We start from the raw sequence: 21,134 nt of genomic DNA on the forward strand, positions 1-21,134 counted from the left end.
TGTGTGGGATATTTTTTCCCTGGGATATTGTTTCCGGGATTCTTTATAATCATTCAATAACTCCCGAAATGTCATAATCGTTCAATAATTTCCCCGCGTTTTTCCTAAAGTTTTAAAAAATTCACAAACCTCAAAAAAAAGGACTGAAAAAATATCGTACGATCATGAAATTTTGGGAGTCATTAAATAACACCAAAATGCAAAAACGAAATATTTTCCGGGTCAGTCCAATCAACGATTCTCCAGAAAACTAAAAAAAGCCGGTGATTTAGTCTAAAATGGGTATAAAATCCTTAAAAAATAATTTTGGTCGAGGACTTCGTGCCTCTGGTGCATTTGTGAAAATTCATCCTTACAAATTCCCCCTCCCCATGACCGGAAATGAGGAAAGAAGGGTCTTTCAGAGTGGTTGAGGTACTGGGGTGAGTCCAGAATGGTTTCTTGTGGATTTTTAAAACTTGCTGGCATCAGTTGATTTTCGTTCGTCCGCCTGATCAGTTCGTTCTACCTCAAACACTTTGAGAAAAAAAATACTTTCGCTAATTAAACAGTTTCTTCAACTCACCAGCAACCCAGACCATTGAATCACCAGGATAATTTCGAAAATACTGCTTTCGCATCAATTAATCAACCATTAATTAAAGCAGAAGTAATTGTTTTTCTCGGTGCATCATGTCTCGTTACATTAACTCGTCAATAATTAATTGTTCACCGCGTCGTGTCGTAAAGATTTATCGAATTATTTGAGTGGAATTCCTCGTGTGCTGCAGCGTAAGATCTTTACGAATTTTATATTAGAGTTGTTAATTATTTGTGTTATCGTATAGTTTTTTTTTTTTTTGTGTATTATCTCAACATTTTGTCGTACGTGAAATGGAAATGGTTGTTAAATTCTCTCGCTCCAATTGTCGATGGCGTATCGTCATCCCTCGAGTTTACGCCAGAATTAATGCCGAGTCAGGTTCAATTACCAACGACAACACTCGACCTCTTGAAAACGTGTTATTTTCATTTTTAACGTCGACTACAAAAAAAATTGGATTCTGAATCCAAGAAACCTCGGGATTGTGATTTCAGAAAAACGAGAATATCTCAATTGAGATGCGTTGATTTTTTAAACTATCGATTCAAGCTAAAAACACTGAAGAACTTTTTTATAGCTGATTTAATTTCCGACAGGAAAGGTCTCTTGATATTTCCTTCTAAAGTCCATAGTTTTTTACAAAATTGTGTATTTAACAGACTCGTAAATTTTCCATTTTTTCGTTTTACTCTTGACATTTGTGCTAATCATCGATTAATCTAGACAGAAAAATACAATTCTAGATTCAATGAATAATTAAATCAACACAAGTTCAAAGACAACATTCACCAAAATTTCGAATGATTTTTATTTACCTCATTCAATCGTAACGTAGAAAAACAAGTCATAAACCACTGAAACTAACAGTGAAAGATCGATTTAGATATTGAATAACTTGGATTTCAATTATCCAGGAATGTAAGACAGTTCAATTATTAGTGGATTATCCGAGTGTTAATTACGCACTCTGTAGCCACCAAAAGCCAATAATTAGTGCTACGATTCCCACGATGTAGAGGTAAAAATTATCGGATGAATTTTCTTCGGTTTTTGCATTTCCCGCCACCCATCCTTGTTTGAGTTGACTGTTGGTCCTCTCCTCAGGGACTACCTCTCCAACCAGATATTTCTTCATTATGTCTAGAGCGTCCGTTGAGTGTCCAACATCATCAAAATCCTCAGATGCATCTTTCCCGTGGTGATCCAAAAGGACTTCCTCACCCCCAGGATGTTCATTCAAAAAAAGCGTCACGTCGTATACTTTGTCGTGTATTACGAATCTTGTACTCTTGGAATCAGTCTCTGTTAATTCTGATCTTCTGAATTGCTTAAGCTCAGTCATTGTTGCTTGGAGTCCTGAAATAAATTCCAATAGCCGATTAATTAATTAATTAATTACGCAAATGAATCGAACATTCTGAGAGAGTAGGACAGTGAGACGTCTTCAATCGTCAATAACGTGGAATCGGTAGAGTGAAATTCAATGATTTTTTTCTCATTTTGAAGGTCTGGCTTTGAGCTTTGAACCTGGAGAAAATCGTTGGATTTTATTCCCTGGTTCCTGAGTTATTGACGATTGAAAAGACGTGTGGGAGTTGAATAATAATAGATCAGTTGAACTCAGTGAACCACATTTTCCTAAAAATCTCCGAATTGAACAGAAATATCAAAATTTTTATCAGAACCTTTCTCGTAGGTTCAATCGAGTGCTTCAAAAAAGTTACCACAACAATTTTTCCAATCCCTCGAGATTCCGAGATATCCTCCAAAAACAAAATGCACTTGTTGCCCTCCACCGAAATTAAGATCAAACCACTAGACTTTGAATTAAAATCGAACGATTCCGCACAGCATCACAACATGGCGTTCCCTTTTCCAACTGAATAGACAATCCAAGTAGACCTTCAATTACATAATTCATGAATAACAGAACTACCACAAATTGCTCTCAACTGAATCCCATAAACGTCAATTAAACTCTCACTATCAATCTTAAAATAAACAAAGTAAAATTAAAAAAAAAACTCTAAAACCGTAAAAATCTCAACAGTCCCATCAATTCCCATTCCATCATCAATTTATTGCACAACCAGAATGACTTTCAGTCTTCACAACTGGTAATAATCAACATGGCGTCTGACATTTCATATAATCAGTGCTATTATCATCTAAACAGTTTCCAATGCGCAATAATTCATTCATCAATACATCCCCGATAAAGCCATTAATCAATGCACAAGGTCGATCGACCTGAACCAATTAAAAAACTGCTGGAGACGCACTTTTCTCAGGTTGAATTTTAAAATTGAAAATTTAATTTCTATTTCGTTAGTTCCGGGCCACGTGGCTCGTCCTCGAGGTCCAAAGATTATCCACGAAATAATTAACTCCATTCATCATCAACATTATCACTGGCATTTACTGCGCATTTCAGTTATCAGAATAAATCCTCATTATTCACTCACCAATAGGGATGTGACGAGTCGTGAACTTGTTATTTTATATTTCTAGTTTTTAATTTGGATTTATTTTCTAGGCTAGGTGGTATTTATTTGGACTAATGCACTTTTAAGGAGAAGGTTGAAGGTGCCTGTTAGACTATCATGGCATACAACGCCCCACACTTATATTTATTCTCCCTTCCATCGTCTGGAATTCTCCCACTTCCTTCGTACACTCGTAAACCAGACTAACGCACACTATTCTAACTGAATGCCAATCTCAACTTTTCGAAGCTGCTCGGTGATTAGATGACACTCATATTTTTCTTACTGGTTAATTTAATTTTTTTTTAAACAGAAAAAACTGAATCTCGTGACTTTCAATCAAGTGAATCCTTTTTTTTTTATTCTCGAGTTTCCAGTGCTTGACAATTTTCATTGGAAATAATTGAAAATAAGTAATCATCTCTCCTGATAAGATTACTTGTATCAGCAGAGTTAGTACGGTGTTTTATTCGACTCTCTTTATTTTATCTGACGTGGAAAAATTATTTTTGTCGTGGTATTGGAAATTGGGGACTGGAAATTTCAGATCTCTTGAGAATTCAGAATTTTTGTTGATTCTATCTGGAAGAATAACAAACGTCATATTTCAAAATAATTCGACAGTAAATATTTGTATTAAATTAGAAATTCAAATGTCCCTTAAATTTCAAGAGTTTTACGATTTTGCCGCCCCTCAAAAAAAGGAATTAGCAGTAAATTTCACTGAGTTGACAGATATTAATGATTTGACATGAAGTTTAATTTTTCTAACTGTCTCCCCAAAACAATTCCACTGATTTTAACTTTGCTATTAATTCTAAATGCATTTTAATTATCTAAATTAGTGGATCAACTCCAGTAGTAGAAGAAGAGTATGTAGAAAACAGCAAAAATGCCGACGGAGATTGGTAGCAGTGGTGATGGTTTCTGTTTTTCTGGTTCAATCATCCATTGAGTGTTGTGGCCGTTGTCATTCCTCGAGGTATTAGGTCCAGGATTTTCGGTGCTAGTTACTCCGTCCCCTCCAACTTCACCGATTTTCAAAGTTTCACGTAATTGGATGGCCTCGGTGGTGTGGCCAATGTCATCGAAACAAGTTGTTCCATCCTGACCTGCAAGTGTCAGAAGCACTTCCTCACCACCCGGATGTTCCTTCAGGAATTTAGTCACGTCGTAGACACCACCGTTCATTATCAGCCAGATATCATTCTCGTTGTTGTGACGGGCTACTTCGTCCGCTGAATACAGTGTCACCATCTTCTCTGATTCTTTTCCCCAGTCTGCGAGATTTTATTCCACTGAAAATCCGCAAGACGATTTAATTCTAGAGAGAAAGTGATTGGATTTTCTACGTTTATCTCAAAACAACTCTTCTAGTAAATATCTACGGATCTAAGAGAGCTAGCCAAATTTTCATCTAAACATTTTTTGTAGAGTGGAGTGAGATCTACAAAAAATAATTCAACAAAAATCTTGATATTCCTCGCGGATTCGGAGATATTCACAAAAAACTATTCAACTTGCTGAATTGAATTGTCAGCTAGTTGACTCGTTCGCTGGTAGCGTTTTCGAGGGATATCTCTTAATCTAATAGACTTTACAAAATTTTTCATAGGACATTTTTTGTGGAGCGTAATGTCAACTACAAAAAATGTCTAAACGAAAATTTCGTTGTCTCCTTCAGATTCACAGATATTCCTCAAAAATCAAACCAAATCTAGTCGATGGCGAATGAATTTGTACAAATACCTGGAGCCTCTTCCCAGAGTTTTCACGATATCAAATTCCCAGAGAAAATGACTAGATTGATCCACTCCTACATCAGACAGAGTACCTCAACGTTCTCTGCCCAACTGCCTCCATAAACCGCGATATTTTCCCTCAACTTAAAAAAAAATCCATTCTATTATACAATTATTCTCCGTGAATTGACACAGGACTCTGACGTTTTTTTGCTTGCACAGCACCGAGTCAACAGAGACTGAGTGAGAAATAGTCATCGAAATGTGAAATTTCATGGGTCGAGGGCTGTTTAATTTGCACATAATGGATTTACGGCGATTGTCATCCCGAATTATTTTCACGTTTTCCTGTTTTCTTGGAATAAATTCACAATCACGAGCTCGAGGCGAAATAATTAAACCAGCAAGAGCTCGTCATTTCCGTTCTCGTTGGAGCTATTTTTTTTTTCTCTCCTCTGGGTCTCGCTGACACATGGAATATTGACATTCCTCCTATTGATTTTCAATCCCTCTTGCATGTCATTATTTCATGGAGAATGCGAGACATGCAATACTGCATCTCCAGCCTCTTCATATTAACCCTGTTTTACAACATCTCTCTGTCTTTCAACCGAACGTGCTCTTCGGCCCCCACTTGTAATGCCATCCTTGGGGGCAGCATTAACTCACGCGATATAACGATTGGTGTTCGTGGAATGACGTAGTTACGACATTTGCTTGTCGGCGAAATAATATTTCCAAGTCATAGAAAATTTTGTCATTGTCACTGTCATTCGAATCATTGAAAGCAAAAGAAAAATGTCTACAGCGAGACCTTCGGATGATTTTTCTGAATTCAATTAAGACTAGAAAAATTTCTTGCGTTCAATTTGCAGTCTCATTTTATATCATTTGTTCGGCTGCTCATCATTTGTCGATTTTATAATCACTTGATCAATTGTTATTAATTCAGCGATTAATTATCATGTTGTTATATTTAATTTTGCAGAAAACTGGAGCGAGGATCAAGATATACTCCAACTGTTGTCCTCACAGCAGTGATCGAGTCATTAGCATCTGTGGAAAACCATCTACGTGCATGGAATGCATACGGGAACTCGTTGCTACTATTAAAACAGTACGTATATTACGAAAATGATTATTGACGATAAATATGCGGAGATTACCAATCCGTCCAGCTGAGTGTCCTTGGAAAATTTGCATTTCAATTTTTGTGTCCGACACAATCGTTGGTTACATTATAATATTTTTACTTGTAATATTTTTTTTGAATATTTTGAGGGGTAATATTATTATTTAAAATTTAGAGCAGTCACCCAATCGCAAATTCATTCATATGACAAATGCAAATTTATTCATACGACAGTCGATTTAAATGATAAAAGAGTTTTCGAAGAATATCTCAGAAGGTGAGAGAAATACCAAAATTTTTACCAGAATCTTTTTTATAGTTCTTCGTTCCCTCTGCAAAAGAGGTTCTAACGAGAATTTCGGTAGCTTCTATAGATTCAGAGATATTCCCGAAAAATACCAGTGAGAATTTACACTGACGAGTTGAAGACAATTTGATAAAATATTATTATTGTTAATTGAATAAAATTTTGTGCAGTCTCCATTGAAGGGTGTGAACAACCCTTACGATCCCCACAACTACGATGACTTCTACGCTGAGGAGTACGGTGGCTATGGATCTGGTGAGGGCCAGGGAAAACCCGGGTCATTTGGACCTGGAGGACGTGGAAATGGTGGAGGTGGTGGTGGTGGTGGTGGTGGCGGTGGCCAGGGTATGCCACCTAGGCGTGATGTACGCGGTGGTGGGCCACCAGACATGAATCGAGGATTTCCACCACCACCCAGGGGTGGACCACGTGGTGGTGGCGGAATGTCAGGACCACCAGATCGTGGATATGGAAATTCCAGGGCTGGAGGCGGAAGTAGTGGTTACGAGGGAGGAAATCGTGGTGGGTTCACTGGAAGTAGAGGGGGACCACCGCCTTTCGGTGGTGGAAATTATAATGGTGGGGGAAAAACATGGAACATTAAACGCGAGTAATTGAGTGAGAGTATCAGTTTAATTGGAATTATTTTTTTTAATATTGCAGACAATGGATGGGGTATGCAGGGAAGTGCACCCAATGGTATCAGTGGTGGAAATTCGGGAATGGGCGGACCACCCATGGGGGGAAACAGCCAGAGCAGCCCAGGAATGGGAGGAAATAAAACCAGTACTCAAGTTACTATTCCTAAAGAGGTAATTCTCTCTAAATTCTCATCAAGTAAATTTTCAAATAAATTTTAACAATTCAATTTGTGAAAAAAAATCCCATCAAATCCATTCACATTACATTTACCAAAGAATATCATTATTTTAAAAAATGAATATAAAATTGGAGAGATAGACACTAATTACTGAAAGCGAGTTTTGATGAAGGATTTAACTTATCACGAAAAATGTGAGAAAAAAAAATTGTTAACCTTTTGGTATGAGTTGTCGATAATAAATGGCAATTAAAAAAAATGTCTCTAAATGGAATGTTTGAATATCTAGCTGGCAGGAGCCATAATCGGAAAAGGTGGTGCGAGAATCCGAAAAATAAGATCTGACAGTGGTGCTGGTATAGTAATAGACGAGCCACTACTGGGCAGTAACGATCGCATTATCACAATAACCGGTCTACCAAATCAGATACAGATGGCCCAGTACCTGTTGCAACAGAGGTAATTATCCAAATGTTAGTTCCCTCTTAACAATATTACTATTATTAATAATTATACGACCGTAACCCGAATAATTCGATAATATGGTGAATGTTGTTTTTAATTGATGTATGAAATTGCGATAAATCATTGCTCATTAACTAACAGATAAATTAATTTTTCAATGAACCAAAAGAGAAAATATGTGAAGGAAATTGATGTTATGGTGGAGGAGGAAGTGTTGATAGGATTAATTAACATAATTATTCGTCTCGAGAGAATACACGAACGCCCATTTACCATCCAACGTGCTGAATAACAGAGGCTCCGTTGTATGGAAGACTAGTGATTTTGTTGTTCTACTGTAGAGATAACAAGGAATCACTAATCATCCTACAAAGGTCTTCAATATCTTCGATAAAAAACCAACTGCGCAAACTGCTTTTTTGGATAATACTAACAACAGTAACAAGCTGAGTCATTACATCCACGTCATATCCACATTCATGGTTGTAAATGTTTTGTCATTATAAATGAATTATTTACTGATATCGTTATATAATAGCGCATATTTTTAACTACAACAGGTGATAATTTATTGTTTTTTCTCTCAATTTTCAGTGTGCACGATAACGCAGATCACTATTAAAACTGCAGAGATGAATTAAAGGGGGAGCCAAAGACGTGTTTATAACGATTTTCTTATTCTTTTTTTTTTTTTGTTAAGCAACAAAATATAAACAAACATTTGCCCGTCACGAGGAAGCAAACAATGACGAGATTTCGTACCTGGACATGTGCGATGGTTTTACATGGAAAAGGAAAAAATTGATTTGAGAAAATAACGAGACATGTCACAGGCTGGGGTGGACGAGCCTCGATGTGAGAAATATTTTTTCAGAATTATTCAGCAGACCCAAAAAAAAACGATTCAATGTAGTGAATTAATGTGAAAAATAATGAGAACAACATTAACGCCTTAGACTTATGAATTCGATGGTTATTGCCAATGGGTTGAGTCTATTTAAGAAATGATTATTAATCAACAAGTGGTTTTCAAGAACTCTCGATGCTTGAATTGTAGACAGCCTTTTTGTTCATTTTTTTTTTCTTATTTCTTACGAAAAGTTTTCCTATGAGCATTTTTTCGGATGTATTTATCAGCTTCAATGTAAATAGGTAATAAGCTTACTTTTGAAAATCAGAGCATGCCCTTTTAATTTTATTTTAGAATAAAACCCCATCCTCCCACGTTTCACGATTATTATCGTAAAACTTTTTCCTCGGTAATTAAATCGAAGTGATTATTCAAGTTGTTATTATCACGTAACAGTCAACTAAAATGAAAATTCAAATCAAACACAACTGATGAGTGAAAATATGATATATCATGGCCTATATCTTTTCGATAATTGTGTACAATAATAGTTAAAACGAATAAGACAACCACTCAATCGATGATTAGTCACGGAAATCCGCATTGACGAGGATAAATGAATACAGAGGTGTCAATACCATTCCCAAATTTTCCCCTCATTTCCAAGTATTTCCATTATCGAAATGTGGGATTGACTACAATGTAAATAGAGTAATAACACTTAATCTAGATGTTTCTTTTTTATTCTTGACTCGAATTATTTTCAGTGCACAGATTATTTCAATTTATTAACACTAAGGTACACAATTTATATTAATCCAGACATCAACGAGGAAACCCAAGGAATACGATATATTCGGAAAGATATATTAATAATCTAGATGATTTTAAGGATTGCATTAACTTCAAGATTAGAGGGGAGGTTTCGATGGACAGCATCAAGTGCACTGAGAGAAAAATACACCATTTAAATAAATCATGTCTTAAAAATTCACAAACACATTTTTTTTGCCAATTATACACTGAGATTATATTTTTTTTAATTGTAAAAAATCATATTAGTCTTTAAAAAAATTGAAAAATTAATCCTCTCTACAAGTAATTTTTAATTACGAAACAAATTAATTGATTAATTAATTACTCATTATTATTATTTGATTAATTAATTCTCTAAGCCGAAGTGTATTGGCGTTAAAACCAGAATAATTGTTTAATTATTGTTTTTAATTTTGAATCAAGGGTTTTGTTTGTTTAAACAAGATTATAGAAGTTGTGGATTTTTTCTCTCGGTGCGGGAGTATTCAGGAAATATTATAAATTAACACGACAGTGTGGAGATTTATAATTAATTAATTCCATTGATAATGCAGTTCATCGATTCAACCTCTCCTACATCTCTAATAATCGTAGGATTTATTATTTAAATAATTCACGTGTCTTGCAGACTGAACTCAACTAGGCATTGAAATGAACAAAAAAACAGAAATTGGAAAACTCCCTCTTTTAATAAACAACTTCCTTTATTCACTTTATTATTACTCGGCTATCACTAACATCCTCAGGAATATCGCAAGGGCATTTGTATATCACTGGCTGATTATTCCTCCTCGCATGACTTTTTTTAACAGTCCACTGGAGTCTGTGGATTTATCAATCAAAACAATTTAGACATTGTATTAAAAGTAATTTTAATATCCAGACACGTGTATCGGCAATTAAACTGCATTTTATTGACTTTTTTTTTTATTGTAAGGAGTAATAATAGATGATTAAACTAGAACTTCGAACACAGACGAGAATGAATGGGCTTATGGTGTGGATGAAGGTGAATTATCGAAAAATATTGATGGTACGGATAATTAATTGGCGGGGGGGGGGGGGGAGAGGAAAATCAAGAGGACGAGAGACAAGCTATTACGAGAATTAAGATTAATTGAAATATTAGAGTGAAAGATGTAGCTGATCCGTATGAAATCGATTTGAAGACACATATTCGTGTATTACAGAACATAAAGTTTACAATTATTTGTAATGAATACTTATTATTTGTCCAATAAAAATTAGTACAAACATGATTCTCTCTCTACATTATTTATTACTTAAAAAATCCATTGAAAATTTTCTTTTTTTCGTGTTATTTACATTTATTTTGTCTTATCATATTTTTTTTATTTCTACTAATAAAAATTCTAGAAATTATTCACGATTTGAATAATATATGAATATATATTCATTAATATAGATTGTTAATAATATGAATAATATATATTTATGTTGGGGTAGTATAAATAATATCTGGAAGTCGCAGGAGAATTTGAGGATTAAATATTCCGACTCCTGAAGTCATCGCTCCAAGAAACGTTTCCTCGCACCAAATAATAATAATAATAATTATCAACGCAAGTGTGGGTGAGTGCGATCGATGGTGCTAATAAGCACGTACGTGTTCGAGACACGTTGAGTAAAGTCAAGATTAAGATCAAAATTATTTAGCCCCCGACGTCGGGTAATTCGACAGCGAAAAAAAAAATACACCAAAAAAATCGACCAGTAATTAGCGCTCCCCCGTGTGCGCATTTTTTTCGCGAATGCTCGTCACATGTCAATTAAAATATCAATTAAAATGTCAATTAAAAATAATTCCGCGGGGGATTGGTAATGCGAGATTATTTCAATTTTCCAATTTCATTGGATATCAATGCATCAACAATTTTTTGTTCGACATTTTTTTTAAACATATCCCATTAGGGATAATTATTTTATTAATTAAATAAGTTCAATCAATAATTATTATTAATTTATATTAATCATAATTAATTATTATTATTATGAATTTGTTTTTATTTTAAAAAATGCAAAAATATGTTCATGTTCATTAAATAATAATAATAATAATAATAATAATAATAATAATAATAATAATAATAATAATAATAATGATAAATAAGCGGTGAAAAGCGGTGAAATTTTTCGAATAATATTTATTAAATTCATATTAGATATATCGTGATAACAATCAATTAACGAAATAATAATTTCTTTTAATAATGCGCGATGAGCGCGTGTGCCATCAGAGAAAATCCAAAGTAGAACTCATCCTGACGATGGGTTTTTGTGGGGAATCGACGCTTGCGCGAACCCCAGGGGTTCCTGGAAAGCACAAGTATAACAAGAACCACGCGAAAGCCTTCAACCCTCAGTTATCCGTCGGTTACCGTAGCCCACACACCAGATATCATTAAATTTTTACCACCAATTGCACCAATTGGAAAAAAAAAAATAAATAAAACAATCCACTCAACTCCAATTAAAGACATCAGGACCAATCGATAAATCGTTGATCATTAAATTTTCTCTGTTGAATTCTTGATAATTAACTTGTGGCTTTAAAATTCCGATCGTTAATTGAATTAATAAAAAATAAGGTAAATTTTGCGGATAATCCGTGGGACACCGGAGTTTAAATTGTGTTGTCCTCGGGGATGATGGGGCTTTGATCCTCCGGTGATTTTGGGGTTTTTCCTATTATCGCGGATTCCCGCGTTTTTGGTCGCCGTTGGTTATGAATTTTTGGGTGATATGGCAACGGTAACGAGGTACTGCAGGAGTCAGGGTGATAAGGATGCCGTTATCACCTCGACGAATTGTCCGCCGAGCAGCTTTCCTGATAAGTTTCAGGACTTCTTCGCTGCACTCAATGAAGACACCGATGATCTGCCCACTATGCTAGAGGATAAACTCATACCTCGGTAATTAATCAATCCGATTTATCGATATTTATTTATTTAAAATGCGCAAATCTATATGATTTATTTACTCTATCAATTAAATTTAATGTCCGGTATCCGTCTATCATATTTTAATTGTTCCTATATTTTTATATCTTTAATTAAATAATTAATCTACTTGAAAATATTTAAAAATAGTTATTTGAATTAATTTTCAACTTCAATTTTGTTTTGTTAATAACAAATAACATCGAATTTCCAATTAACTCAAGATTTTTATTTCGGAGATGAAAAATAGTAAAATAGAATATTATTATTGAGATTATTGTTAATTTAGATTTAATCCTAGATTATTTTCTTGCTAGTAATTATTACCAGAAATTAAACAATTAAATTTCCATGAATTCCGGTAAAAATCAAGCATTCGAAATTGCAAAAAAAATATTTTGTTTAATAGAATAAATTGATTTATCAACTTTTTCGGTTAATGAGTTATTCTCAAAAATTCGATTCATTCCACCAACTCCATTCAATTTATTTTTTTATTGTACCACCGGTGCAATTAAATTCTCTTTATTCTTCATTGCCCCTCCGAAAAAGTCCAGTATCATATTTTAAAATGAGAAATGATCAGCAAATTGAGACCTTGCAACGCGCCAGCTGAGAAATACGAGATAATGGGAGTTTCGAACTGAAAAGAGCCTTGTAAATTTTAATTTCACACCATTAGCTACTCCGATAAAACCGAGAGTGTACTCTCATATATTAAAATTAATGATTATGAAAATATAAATTATTTATCACTTGTTCATATTCCTGACCCGAAGATTAAAAAACTGAAAGCAAGGACTGTCCGTTAAAAAAAAATAATTTACGTTAAAAAAAAAAATTTTATGACTACTAGGTCGAATTGTATTTATTTATAATTATTCGTAACAATAAATAAATAAATGGACATCAATTATCCCGTGCTCAACGATTATAAACAAATTATTGAAATACCGAGAAAAGTTCATTCTGCTATTTTTTTTGTGATTTTTTGGGGATTCGTTGCAATTTTAATTGTTGCAATTGCCATATACGATGGAAATTGATAAATAAATAAATTCTATCATTTCACTCTTTATTTTACCGTTCATTAATTCGGGAGTCCAGGTAAAGTGAGTATTTCACACCTGAAAATTTGCACGTAAATTAAGTTTGTTCAGCGTTGTCCTCTGACCTTCACACGGGGATGTTCCATTATCATCCCCAGGGGTGCAGGGGGGGGAAAATAATATTTCTGGTTGATAAATTAATTTTTTAATTCCGTGAAGCAAAAAAAAACCGCAAAGAATTCCCAAGAATTTTCGTTATTTCACCTGAAAAAAAAAAATCATGTCAATGAATTTTAGTTATAAACAATGAAAAATAAACTCTCGTTAAATTTTATATGCACGGGTTTCCCACGATATTTCATCTTCGGGTTTTATTCAATTCTTTCTTGAATATTCTAGGAGGACTGACAGTCCGGATGCCAAGAAAAATAACACGAGGTGGGGAAAACGTGCGTTTCAACGTCGAAGTAGCGAAATCGAAGTCCGATTGCATGGAGGAGGTCATTCTGGAGTTGGACAATCGCATTCTATCACGGAATCTTCTAAATCGCCAACAGGATCACGCAGAAGGAGCTGCAGCATCGCCGTTGCCAGACCAACACCGGATCTGCACAGGTGAAGAAATTAAATTCAATCTTAAACTCATTAAAACGCAGCATTCAAACAATTTCATAAAATTCATTACTCTCCGACTGTTCTTCCTCGTTGTATCCGGAAACCAGCGACTCCACGCCAAAATGTCAAAAAAACGTTTTTATCTGAAATTTCATGAGCTACAAAAAATGTTCTCTAGGACTTCCACCTCAAACCTATAGTTCTCCAGAAAATCGATAATTAAGAAAAGTGTTAAATTCCGTGATTAACTGGTAAAGCGAAATGAGTCGAAATTGATCGTTTATTGAACATCAGTTTACAAAAAAACAATGAATTTCAGGATAAAATGTCAAAAGAATTTTTTTATGGGAAATTTCATGAGCTACAAAAAATGTTCTTTAGTACGTCCACCTCAGACCTATAGTTCTCCAGAAAATCAATAATTAAGAAAAGAGTTAAATTCAGTAGTTAACTGGTAGAGCGAAATGAGTCGAAATTTGCCGTTTATTGAACATCAGTTTACAAAAAAACAATGAATTTCAGGATAAAATGTCAAAAGAATTTTTTTATGAGAAATTTCATGAGCTACAAAAAATGTTCTTTAGTACGTCCACCTCAGACCTATAGTTCTCCAGGAAATCGATACTTAAGAAAAGTATTAAATTCAGTATTTACCTGGTAAAGCAAAATGAGTTGAAATTTGATGTTTATTAAACATCAGTTTACAAAAAAACAATGAATTTCAGGATAAAATGTCAAAAGAACTTTTTTATCGGAAATTTCATGAGCAACAAAAAAGTTCTTTACGGTTTCCGCCTCAAACCCGTAGTTGTCACGGTATTACCGGATCATCCTACAGTCTCACTGAATTATTCGACTCTTATAAATTTCACCTAGAATATTTGAAATCCCCAGGTTCCTGCAGGCAGAGGCAGGCCCCTGGGGGCACTTATCCCCATCCCCGAGGAGTCCCACCAGAAACAGCATTCTGAGTCCTGGGGCTGTCTCGATGACACCCCATTTGAGTCCTAGTCCAACAAGTCCATCAGCTCCTGGCACCGCCTCCAGGACACGCCAGGACCGACAACAACGGGGAAGGACCAGCAGTATGCCTGCAGTGCCTAGACACCGAGTAAGTTACCAACTAATCAAATTTCAAATTTAACAACAACAATAATAACAACAGCAATCCCATACAATTTTATTTTCAACTTATAAAAAATGTATAACTCAATGAAAAATTATTTCTTCTCATTAAAAATTCAACTGATCTTTTATCTTATGATACAGAATCTAGAAAAAAATTACGAACAAAATTGGAGCGATAGATATTTTTTAATTGCTAATTTTCCGTGGAATTGCGGTTTTTATTTTAGAATAGAAATAATTGAGAACCTAGCGAGTAATTATAAATTCACCAGCTAGTAGATTTATCCGTCGACTTTTATCCGAGACATGTGGATATTAAAAAATTGCACGTACAGAGATTTTATCTGGACCCGAGTGAATTGCGCATCTCACGGCGGTATAAAGTCCCGCAAGATAGGGCGTATCATTTTTTGTCGTTATTGTTCACCTCATCATTCTTTCCACCGGTATCTCCCACCTTTGTGAGCAAACCCGAGGTAAAAAATGTTATCTCGAGGGGATGAAAATTATTTACAAGGCAAAATGAGGTGGGAGTGCTTTATCATTATAATGGCTGCACAAAGTACGATCTTCAATCAAAAATTTACAACGCCCACTTATCAATAACATTTGTGCCCATAATTATCCTTTCCATAGCAGCATTAATTACCCATTTAATCCCCCTAATGGATTATAGACATTTATTTATAAAAATTAATAAATAATCACCATCTCATCGTCAAATTCTCCGTTATCGAATTTTCCGTAATTATTTATATCTTAAAATTCACACTAAAATTTTTCAACACATCCATGCACGAAATATAAATAAAAATATAATTAAAGTAATTTCAATTAAATTTATTGAATTAATGTAAATGAAAAATTTATTCCCGAAGAATCTCTCGGATTATAAAAAAATAATTCAAGAAATTCCGGAATGATAGAATTCGACTCAATCTTAAAAATTCAAAAACGCAATTACTTTCCGTTTTTACACGGAGTGAAAAATTCTTCAAAAATTACGTGCCTGTTCCGTAAACTGCCAGTTAAAACAGTATTCAGTAAAAATTACGGAACAGTTCCGCATTTTTTCACGGAACGTTCCCTACTTTTTACAGAACGTTCTGGACTTTTTCCTGAAAGGTTACTGAAAAAGTGCGTAACTGTTCCGTAATTTTTACTGAATACTGTTTTGACTGGCAGTTTACGGAACAGGCACGTAATTTTTAAAGAATTTTTCTCTCCGTGTATGATATCGATTTGATACAATTAAAATAAACATTATTAATTAAATTGCTGGCAGTATCACTCGAGTATCGATTGGTAGAGAAGAATATAATAATTGATGATGGGTAGAGTGATTTATTTAAAATGATTTATTTATGTTTGGGGTGTTAGACCTCGACATCGAGAGCAAGACCTAACCGGTGACAGGTGCTCGCCAAGTCTTTGCAATCAATGCCAAAAGCCAGTGTCACCCTAATCCCATTGTACATTAATTGTTGAATACTAGTATCCAACATGAATTCCCTGTCGATTTTCATTCGCAGAGTGGATGTCTGATCAAGTTTGTATTGTACACCACAATTACTCGTCCAATTTCCAGGATTATCGAATCCCCTCAGTGTTCCAGCGATGGCAGTCTTGAAATTTTCATTCACTGAATGGAGAAACCGAAATTCATTTGGTAAATAGGTGAATTCCACTCATCCCATACCTCTGTACACAGCCGATAAGTCGTAATGATCGGTAATTCCAGGGGAGCACTTTAAATAAACATTTAAATCGGTGAATTTGTATGTCAATCCGATATTACTTGCGGTGAAGGAGTTGGAGATCGATTCATATTCAAATTGATAGCCAATGAATAGACTCTTCAAGCCGATTACAACTCCAGCTAGGAATTTCAAGTGTCTGTCTAGGGCATGTGCTGAAAGACAAATTGATAATATAACTATTTTCCATGTCCATTTACTTCCTGATTCAATCGATTGATTTAGGTGAAGGTGAAATAATCACTCAGTTTTTGAGGAATATCTCGGAATCTATGGGAGATAGTGAAATTTTTGTTGATACCTATTTTGCAGCACTCATTCCGATCTACAAAAAATGTTCTACGAAAATTTTCATAGGTCGCTTAGATCGAGAGGTATTCACCCAGGAACTTAGCCGAGCAACGAGGCAACTTGCTGTCAATTTGACTCAGTTGATGGAGTCGTTTTTGGGACATACCTCGGAATCCAGGAGAGATATCATATTTTAGTTAGAATGTTTTTTGTAGATCTCAGTGCTCTCCATAAAAATTGTTATCACGAAAAATTGGCTATCTGTCGTAGATTATGAGGAATTCCTGATAACGCGCGACCTAACGCACAGATCGAGCAGCTGCCATTGAAAAAGTCATTCTTGAACTTTCCGGTTACTTGCAGGCCAGAATAATTTGTGGATGGATTGTAGGAGTAACTCCCGATTAATCTTAACCCCTGGAATATCTTGTCATCGATTCTGTACTCCAAATTTATTGTACCGTCGCTGTACCATTTCTCGGAGAGAACTCCATAATCCTGAAGTCGAAGTTTCACCGCAGCATCTCCACTCGCCTCCACACAATTTTCAATTATTCAATTGCTGTTGTAACCCTAATGTCACACTATTTACCTCGGGATTTTCGCAGTTGAGCTTGTAGTTGCTATCAATTTCAAAGTCCCGGCTGGATCTCGTTTTCAGCGTTATCTTGATTACTCGGCGACCGTAATCGTAACCTGAGGTCAAAATGTTGCGGATACTTTGGCCTAGATCAGTGAAACTCGGGGTGGACATGACGGGAACAGATTCGCGGAATAATTGAAAGAAATTCCAAACAACTAACGGTTAATTACCGGTGGGAATCTTTTTTTTTAAGCGGAGAAAAATCGATTTTATCGTTATTTGGGAAAATTAGAATTGATTTCGTGGAATTTACAGTTTAACATTTTAAAAATTGAAATACAAACATTTGAAAATTCTTGGAGAACAATTTTCTTTAGCCAATCACTTTGAACGAGAATTATAATTGAATTGAATTAATTATTTAATTAATTAATTGGATCAATTTAGATGAGGATTAAAATAAATTGAATTAATTGAATTAATTGAATTAATTAATTTATGGGATTTATTATATTTATCCGTTTGAAATTGAATAATTGAATTAATCTTCTACAAATTCTTAATCTGTCGGAAAATGATGTTTATTTGATATTTAATTTTTAACAAAAAGAAAATTGAGAGGGGTTTTTCCTATTTTATTGGTGTATAAATCAACTCGAATTTCTACACCCGAAATGTCAATTGTAAAAAATAATAATTCAACAATTAAAAAGCTTGAACTCTTCTTGCGAAATCCGGGATTTTAATTGATTTTTCGATATGTATTTCCAAAGAAAATTCCGATAAAACGAATTAAATCACATCTGGATCTAGACATAACAAAAAAAAAAAAGTCACAAAAGGGACTCAACCATAAATCCATATCCGGATAAGTCGGGTAAAATGAAATTGGGGAAAATCCTGAGGGAAATTCCGAGATTTCACGGAGCATTAAGTCCGTTCAATATTTACCGAAAGGATAAAGCAAGCAAATGCATTATAAAAATTCAAACTCGCATACTTCAATATTTTTACAGATATAAAAAAAATAATGAAATTTTCCGATTGAAATTTTCATATAATTTTCTTATAATTCTGAATTTTCAGCCGATGCTCGCGGATACGAAACGCGGGGGAATTTTTGGAGACGCCGAGGACGAGGACGACGTGGAGTATTATCGGCTGAGATCTTTCTCCATAACTGCCAATGGAGTTTTCAATCTTGGAGATTCCCTGAAGACCCGAAGGAGCAAGAGCATCAACAGCGTCACATCATCAGGAACAAGTTGCAGCAGCACCAGAGACGCCAGATTACTCAGGTAATTGACCAAAATTATCCTTAATTATTAATATCACCATTAAAAATAACGCAGGTAATTAATCAAATACCTCATTAATCCATTACACTCAATTCCCAATTCAATAATAACAATAATAATTTGATAATTAATCATTTTAATGATTCCATCTTGTAAAAAAAAATTGATGAAACGCTCATTAATCCATTACACTTAATTCCCAATTCAATAATAACAATAATAATTTGATAATTAATCATTTTAATTATTGAATCCTCTGAAAAAAAAATTGCTGCTGTTCCACATTGGAACAATGTGTGGAACTGTTCCCTGCTGTTCCACATTCTCTGGTCCAGGACGTGAATTCCCTGTTCTCGATCATCTCCTTCGAGAAACTTGTTTCACGTTCTCCCGAGAGGATTTTCGTTCTCCTCCTCAAATGGTGTGCAATAAATTCTTCCCGAGAGGCTCACGTTCAAGCAGAAAATGAGCGGAACAACTGGATGAATGAGGCGATGCTGGATGTCACAATCTCCAGTATCTCCTTGTCCTCATCATTGTACTTATTCCGGATGACAATTCTCCTCTTCCCCTGGGTGCAACTCGTCAATGGTTTTTCTCTACTCTATTTTCAATGTTTCAGCTCAGCATCTCAGCAGTCGTGTATCGAGGCAGATGATAACGCTGATAATGAGAACAAAGTCACTAGCTACAAGGTTGGCATGCTGGGGGCTTCTGGAGTTGGAAAAACAGCTCTCACTGTACAATTCACCACTAGCGAATATATTTGCGCTTATGATGCTTCTCTTGGTGAGTGAATCCTTTTTTTTTCATTTCAATGAATTTATTGCAGGAATTTTTGGGGGCATTATCAGATAATTCCAGGGAAATTCCAGGGAAATTCCAGGGAAATTCCAGGGAAATTCGTGCATAACTCCCCGGCACTCCCCGGAAATTCTTCATTAATTTAATTCCATAAAAACCCAAATAATTATCTAATTTCGATCCTATTCACTTCTACTTCCAATAATTAAAATTATCAGAATGATTAATAATTAACCATTAGAATTAACTGAAATGATTGATTATTCATTCTATTATTTTCAAGATTTGCCCAACATTCTGAATCGATAGATTTCGATGTAAATCGAAAATTCAACCCCTGAATTTCAATCGATCGAGTTGAGGAGTTCAACTGTATGCGGAGCTAAATGAAGCCATTGTAATCTTTTTTATTGAAAAATTTCTTTCAGTTATATAACGCGTTTGGAATTTGATTACAATTTCGCGGTGTCTGCATTCGGCAGCTGGTTAATCTCATTTCTACGTAGTGATTCAATTGGCTTCGTAATACCCATCACCATTGCCACACAAATCACTGTCCAGGGTGTATATATGTATGAATATACATCCCCCTCGAATGTACGTGTCAGGGTCGTCCTGATTAATTTCACTGGTGAAAGGAGAGAATTCAGTTGTTTGGAACTCATTCATTGTGTCAGCAAAATTTTACGTGATAATATCAATCTTTCAGTTCATGGTGAATTTTCCAGCAGGGATTTTTCACGCGTTTTCACTCGTTTCAGAAATTCGCGTTTTCTCGAATTCTTTCTTTTTATTGTCGTAATTATTTTTGTTCGTGAACTCTGTGGAACTCATTTATTGTTATTCACAGTTAAAAATATCCACTGCATTTTTCAGAATGGATTTTCTTGTCGTTTTAAGAATTTCGAATTTTCTCGGATTCTTCTCTTGATTGTACTAAAGAATTTTCTTAACTAGGCTATTATTATCCATAATTTTTTTTCTTCAATTAAATTCAATTCATAAATCGAGGAGGTATTCACTGAAATTTGAAAATTCGAGAATTTTTGGAAAAGTATCAGGGGAGCATAAATATCGAGGAGGTATTCGCTGAAATTTGAAAATTCAAAATTTTCCAAAAAGTATCAGGAGCACATAAAAATCGAGGAGGTATTCATTGAAATGGAAAAATTTGAAATTTTCCAAAAAGGATCAGAGGAGCATGAAAATCGAGTAGGTATTCGCTGAAATTTGAAAATTCGAAATTTTCCAATAAGTATCAGGAGTGCATGAGAATCACGGAGGTATTCGCTGAAATTTGAAAATTTAAAATTTTCGAAAAACTATCAAGGGCGCATGAAAATTGAGGAGGTATTCGCTGAAATTTAAAAATTCGAAATTTTTGAAAAAGTATCAGGAGAGCATGACAGTCAAGTAGGTATTCTCTGAAATTGAAAAATTCGAAATTT

The 21,134-nt window shown here is 34.7% G+C and overlaps 5 protein-coding genes across 8 annotated transcripts in view; 2 read left to right on the forward strand and 3 right to left on the reverse strand.

Annotated features, from left to right (window-relative positions):
- Positions 1-9,092, forward strand: part of HnRNP-K (Heterogeneous nuclear ribonucleoprotein K) — a 33,206-nt gene extending 24,114 nt beyond the window's left edge. The window contains exons 8-12 of one of the 3 annotated variants that reach the window (XM_011313131.1): positions 5,800-5,928; positions 6,421-6,829; positions 6,914-7,062; positions 7,360-7,543; positions 8,130-9,092. In XM_011313131.1, the coding sequence (XP_011311433.1) occupies positions 5,800-5,928; positions 6,421-6,829; positions 6,914-7,062; positions 7,360-7,533 (861 nt within the window). In that variant the 3' untranslated portion in view covers positions 7,534-7,543; positions 8,130-9,092. The remainder of the gene's footprint in view (positions 1-5,799; positions 5,929-6,420; positions 6,830-6,913; positions 7,063-7,359; positions 7,544-8,129) is intronic. The other 2 variants (XM_011313130.1, XM_011313132.1) reach the window with 2 other exon arrangements.
- On the reverse strand, positions 1,275-3,188 carry LOC105271538 (cytochrome b5). Of its 2 annotated transcripts, none has more exons than XM_011313128.1 (2): positions 2,308-3,018; positions 1,275-1,939 (listed from the first exon to the last, which is right to left on the reverse strand). In XM_011313128.1, the coding sequence occupies exon 2, from the start codon at positions 1,923-1,925 to the stop codon at positions 1,542-1,544; it is 384 nt and encodes a 127-aa protein (XP_011311430.1). In that variant the 5' UTR covers positions 1,926-1,939; positions 2,308-3,018; the 3' UTR covers positions 1,275-1,541. The 2 variants fall into 2 exon arrangements, with proteins under 2 accessions (XP_011311430.1, XP_011311429.1); XM_011313127.1 differs by lacking the exon at positions 2,308-3,018 and adding an exon at positions 3,049-3,188 and having other exon boundaries at positions 1,355-1,939.
- Positions 3,102-5,044, reverse strand: LOC105271537 (cytochrome b5-like). The gene is made up of 2 exons (XM_011313126.1): positions 4,819-5,044; positions 3,102-4,367 (listed from the first exon to the last, which is right to left on the reverse strand). Exon 2 carries the CDS (start codon positions 4,324-4,326, stop codon positions 3,919-3,921), a length of 408 nt encoding a protein of 135 aa, XP_011311428.1. The 5' UTR covers positions 4,327-4,367; positions 4,819-5,044; the 3' UTR covers positions 3,102-3,918.
- A 2,509-nt stretch (positions 9,093-11,601) lies between the features above and the next one.
- LOC105271543 (uncharacterized) overlaps positions 11,602-21,134 on the forward strand; it is a 12,394-nt gene continuing 2,861 nt past the window's right edge. Inside the window, exons 1-5 of the mRNA XM_011313140.1 lie at positions 11,602-12,134; positions 13,610-13,825; positions 14,720-14,936; positions 18,671-18,882; positions 19,505-19,671. Coding sequence (XP_011311442.1) covers positions 11,965-12,134; positions 13,610-13,825; positions 14,720-14,936; positions 18,671-18,882; positions 19,505-19,671 — 982 coding nt within the window. The 5' untranslated portion in view covers positions 11,602-11,964. The remainder of the gene's footprint in view (positions 12,135-13,609; positions 13,826-14,719; positions 14,937-18,670; positions 18,883-19,504; positions 19,672-21,134) is intronic.
- LOC105271542 (voltage-dependent anion-selective channel-like) lies at positions 16,392-17,849 on the reverse strand. Its single transcript, XM_011313138.1, has 4 exons — positions 17,594-17,849; positions 17,310-17,535; positions 16,653-16,865; positions 16,392-16,578 (listed from the first exon to the last, which is right to left on the reverse strand). Exons 1-4 carry the CDS (start codon positions 17,753-17,755, stop codon positions 16,544-16,546), a joined length of 636 nt encoding a protein of 211 aa, XP_011311440.1. The 5' UTR covers positions 17,756-17,849; the 3' UTR covers positions 16,392-16,543.

This window comes from Fopius arisanus, unplaced genomic scaffold, assembly GCF_000806365.1.
Source record: "Fopius arisanus strain USDA-PBARC FA_bdor unplaced genomic scaffold, ASM80636v1 scaffold00112, whole genome shotgun sequence".
NCBI lineage: Eukaryota > Metazoa > Arthropoda > Insecta > Hymenoptera > Braconidae > Fopius > Fopius arisanus.

What these genes read in the sequence shown, in the direction of transcription:
- LOC105271538 (XM_011313128.1), bottom strand. Translation starts at nt 1,925, where the DNA reads ATGACTGAGCTTAAGCAATTCAGAAGATCAGAATTAACAGAGACTGAT.
- LOC105271537 (XM_011313126.1), bottom strand. Translation starts at nt 4,326, where the DNA reads ATGGTGACACTGTATTCAGCGGACGAAGTAGCCCGTCACAACAACGAG.
- LOC105271542 (XM_011313138.1), bottom strand. Translation starts at nt 17,755, where the DNA reads ATGTCCACCCCGAGTTTCACTGATCTAGGCCAAAGTATCCGCAACATT. An exon ending in TCAACTGCGAAAATCCCGAG is followed by an intron (nt 17,536 to 17,593) that starts GTAAATAGTGTG and finishes AATTGTGTGGAG; the next exon opens with GCGAGTGGAGATGCTGCGGT. An exon ending in CTTATCGGCTGTGTACAGAG is followed by an intron (nt 16,579 to 16,652) that starts GTATGGGATGAG and finishes GAAAATTTCAAG; the next exon opens with ACTGCCATCGCTGGAACACT.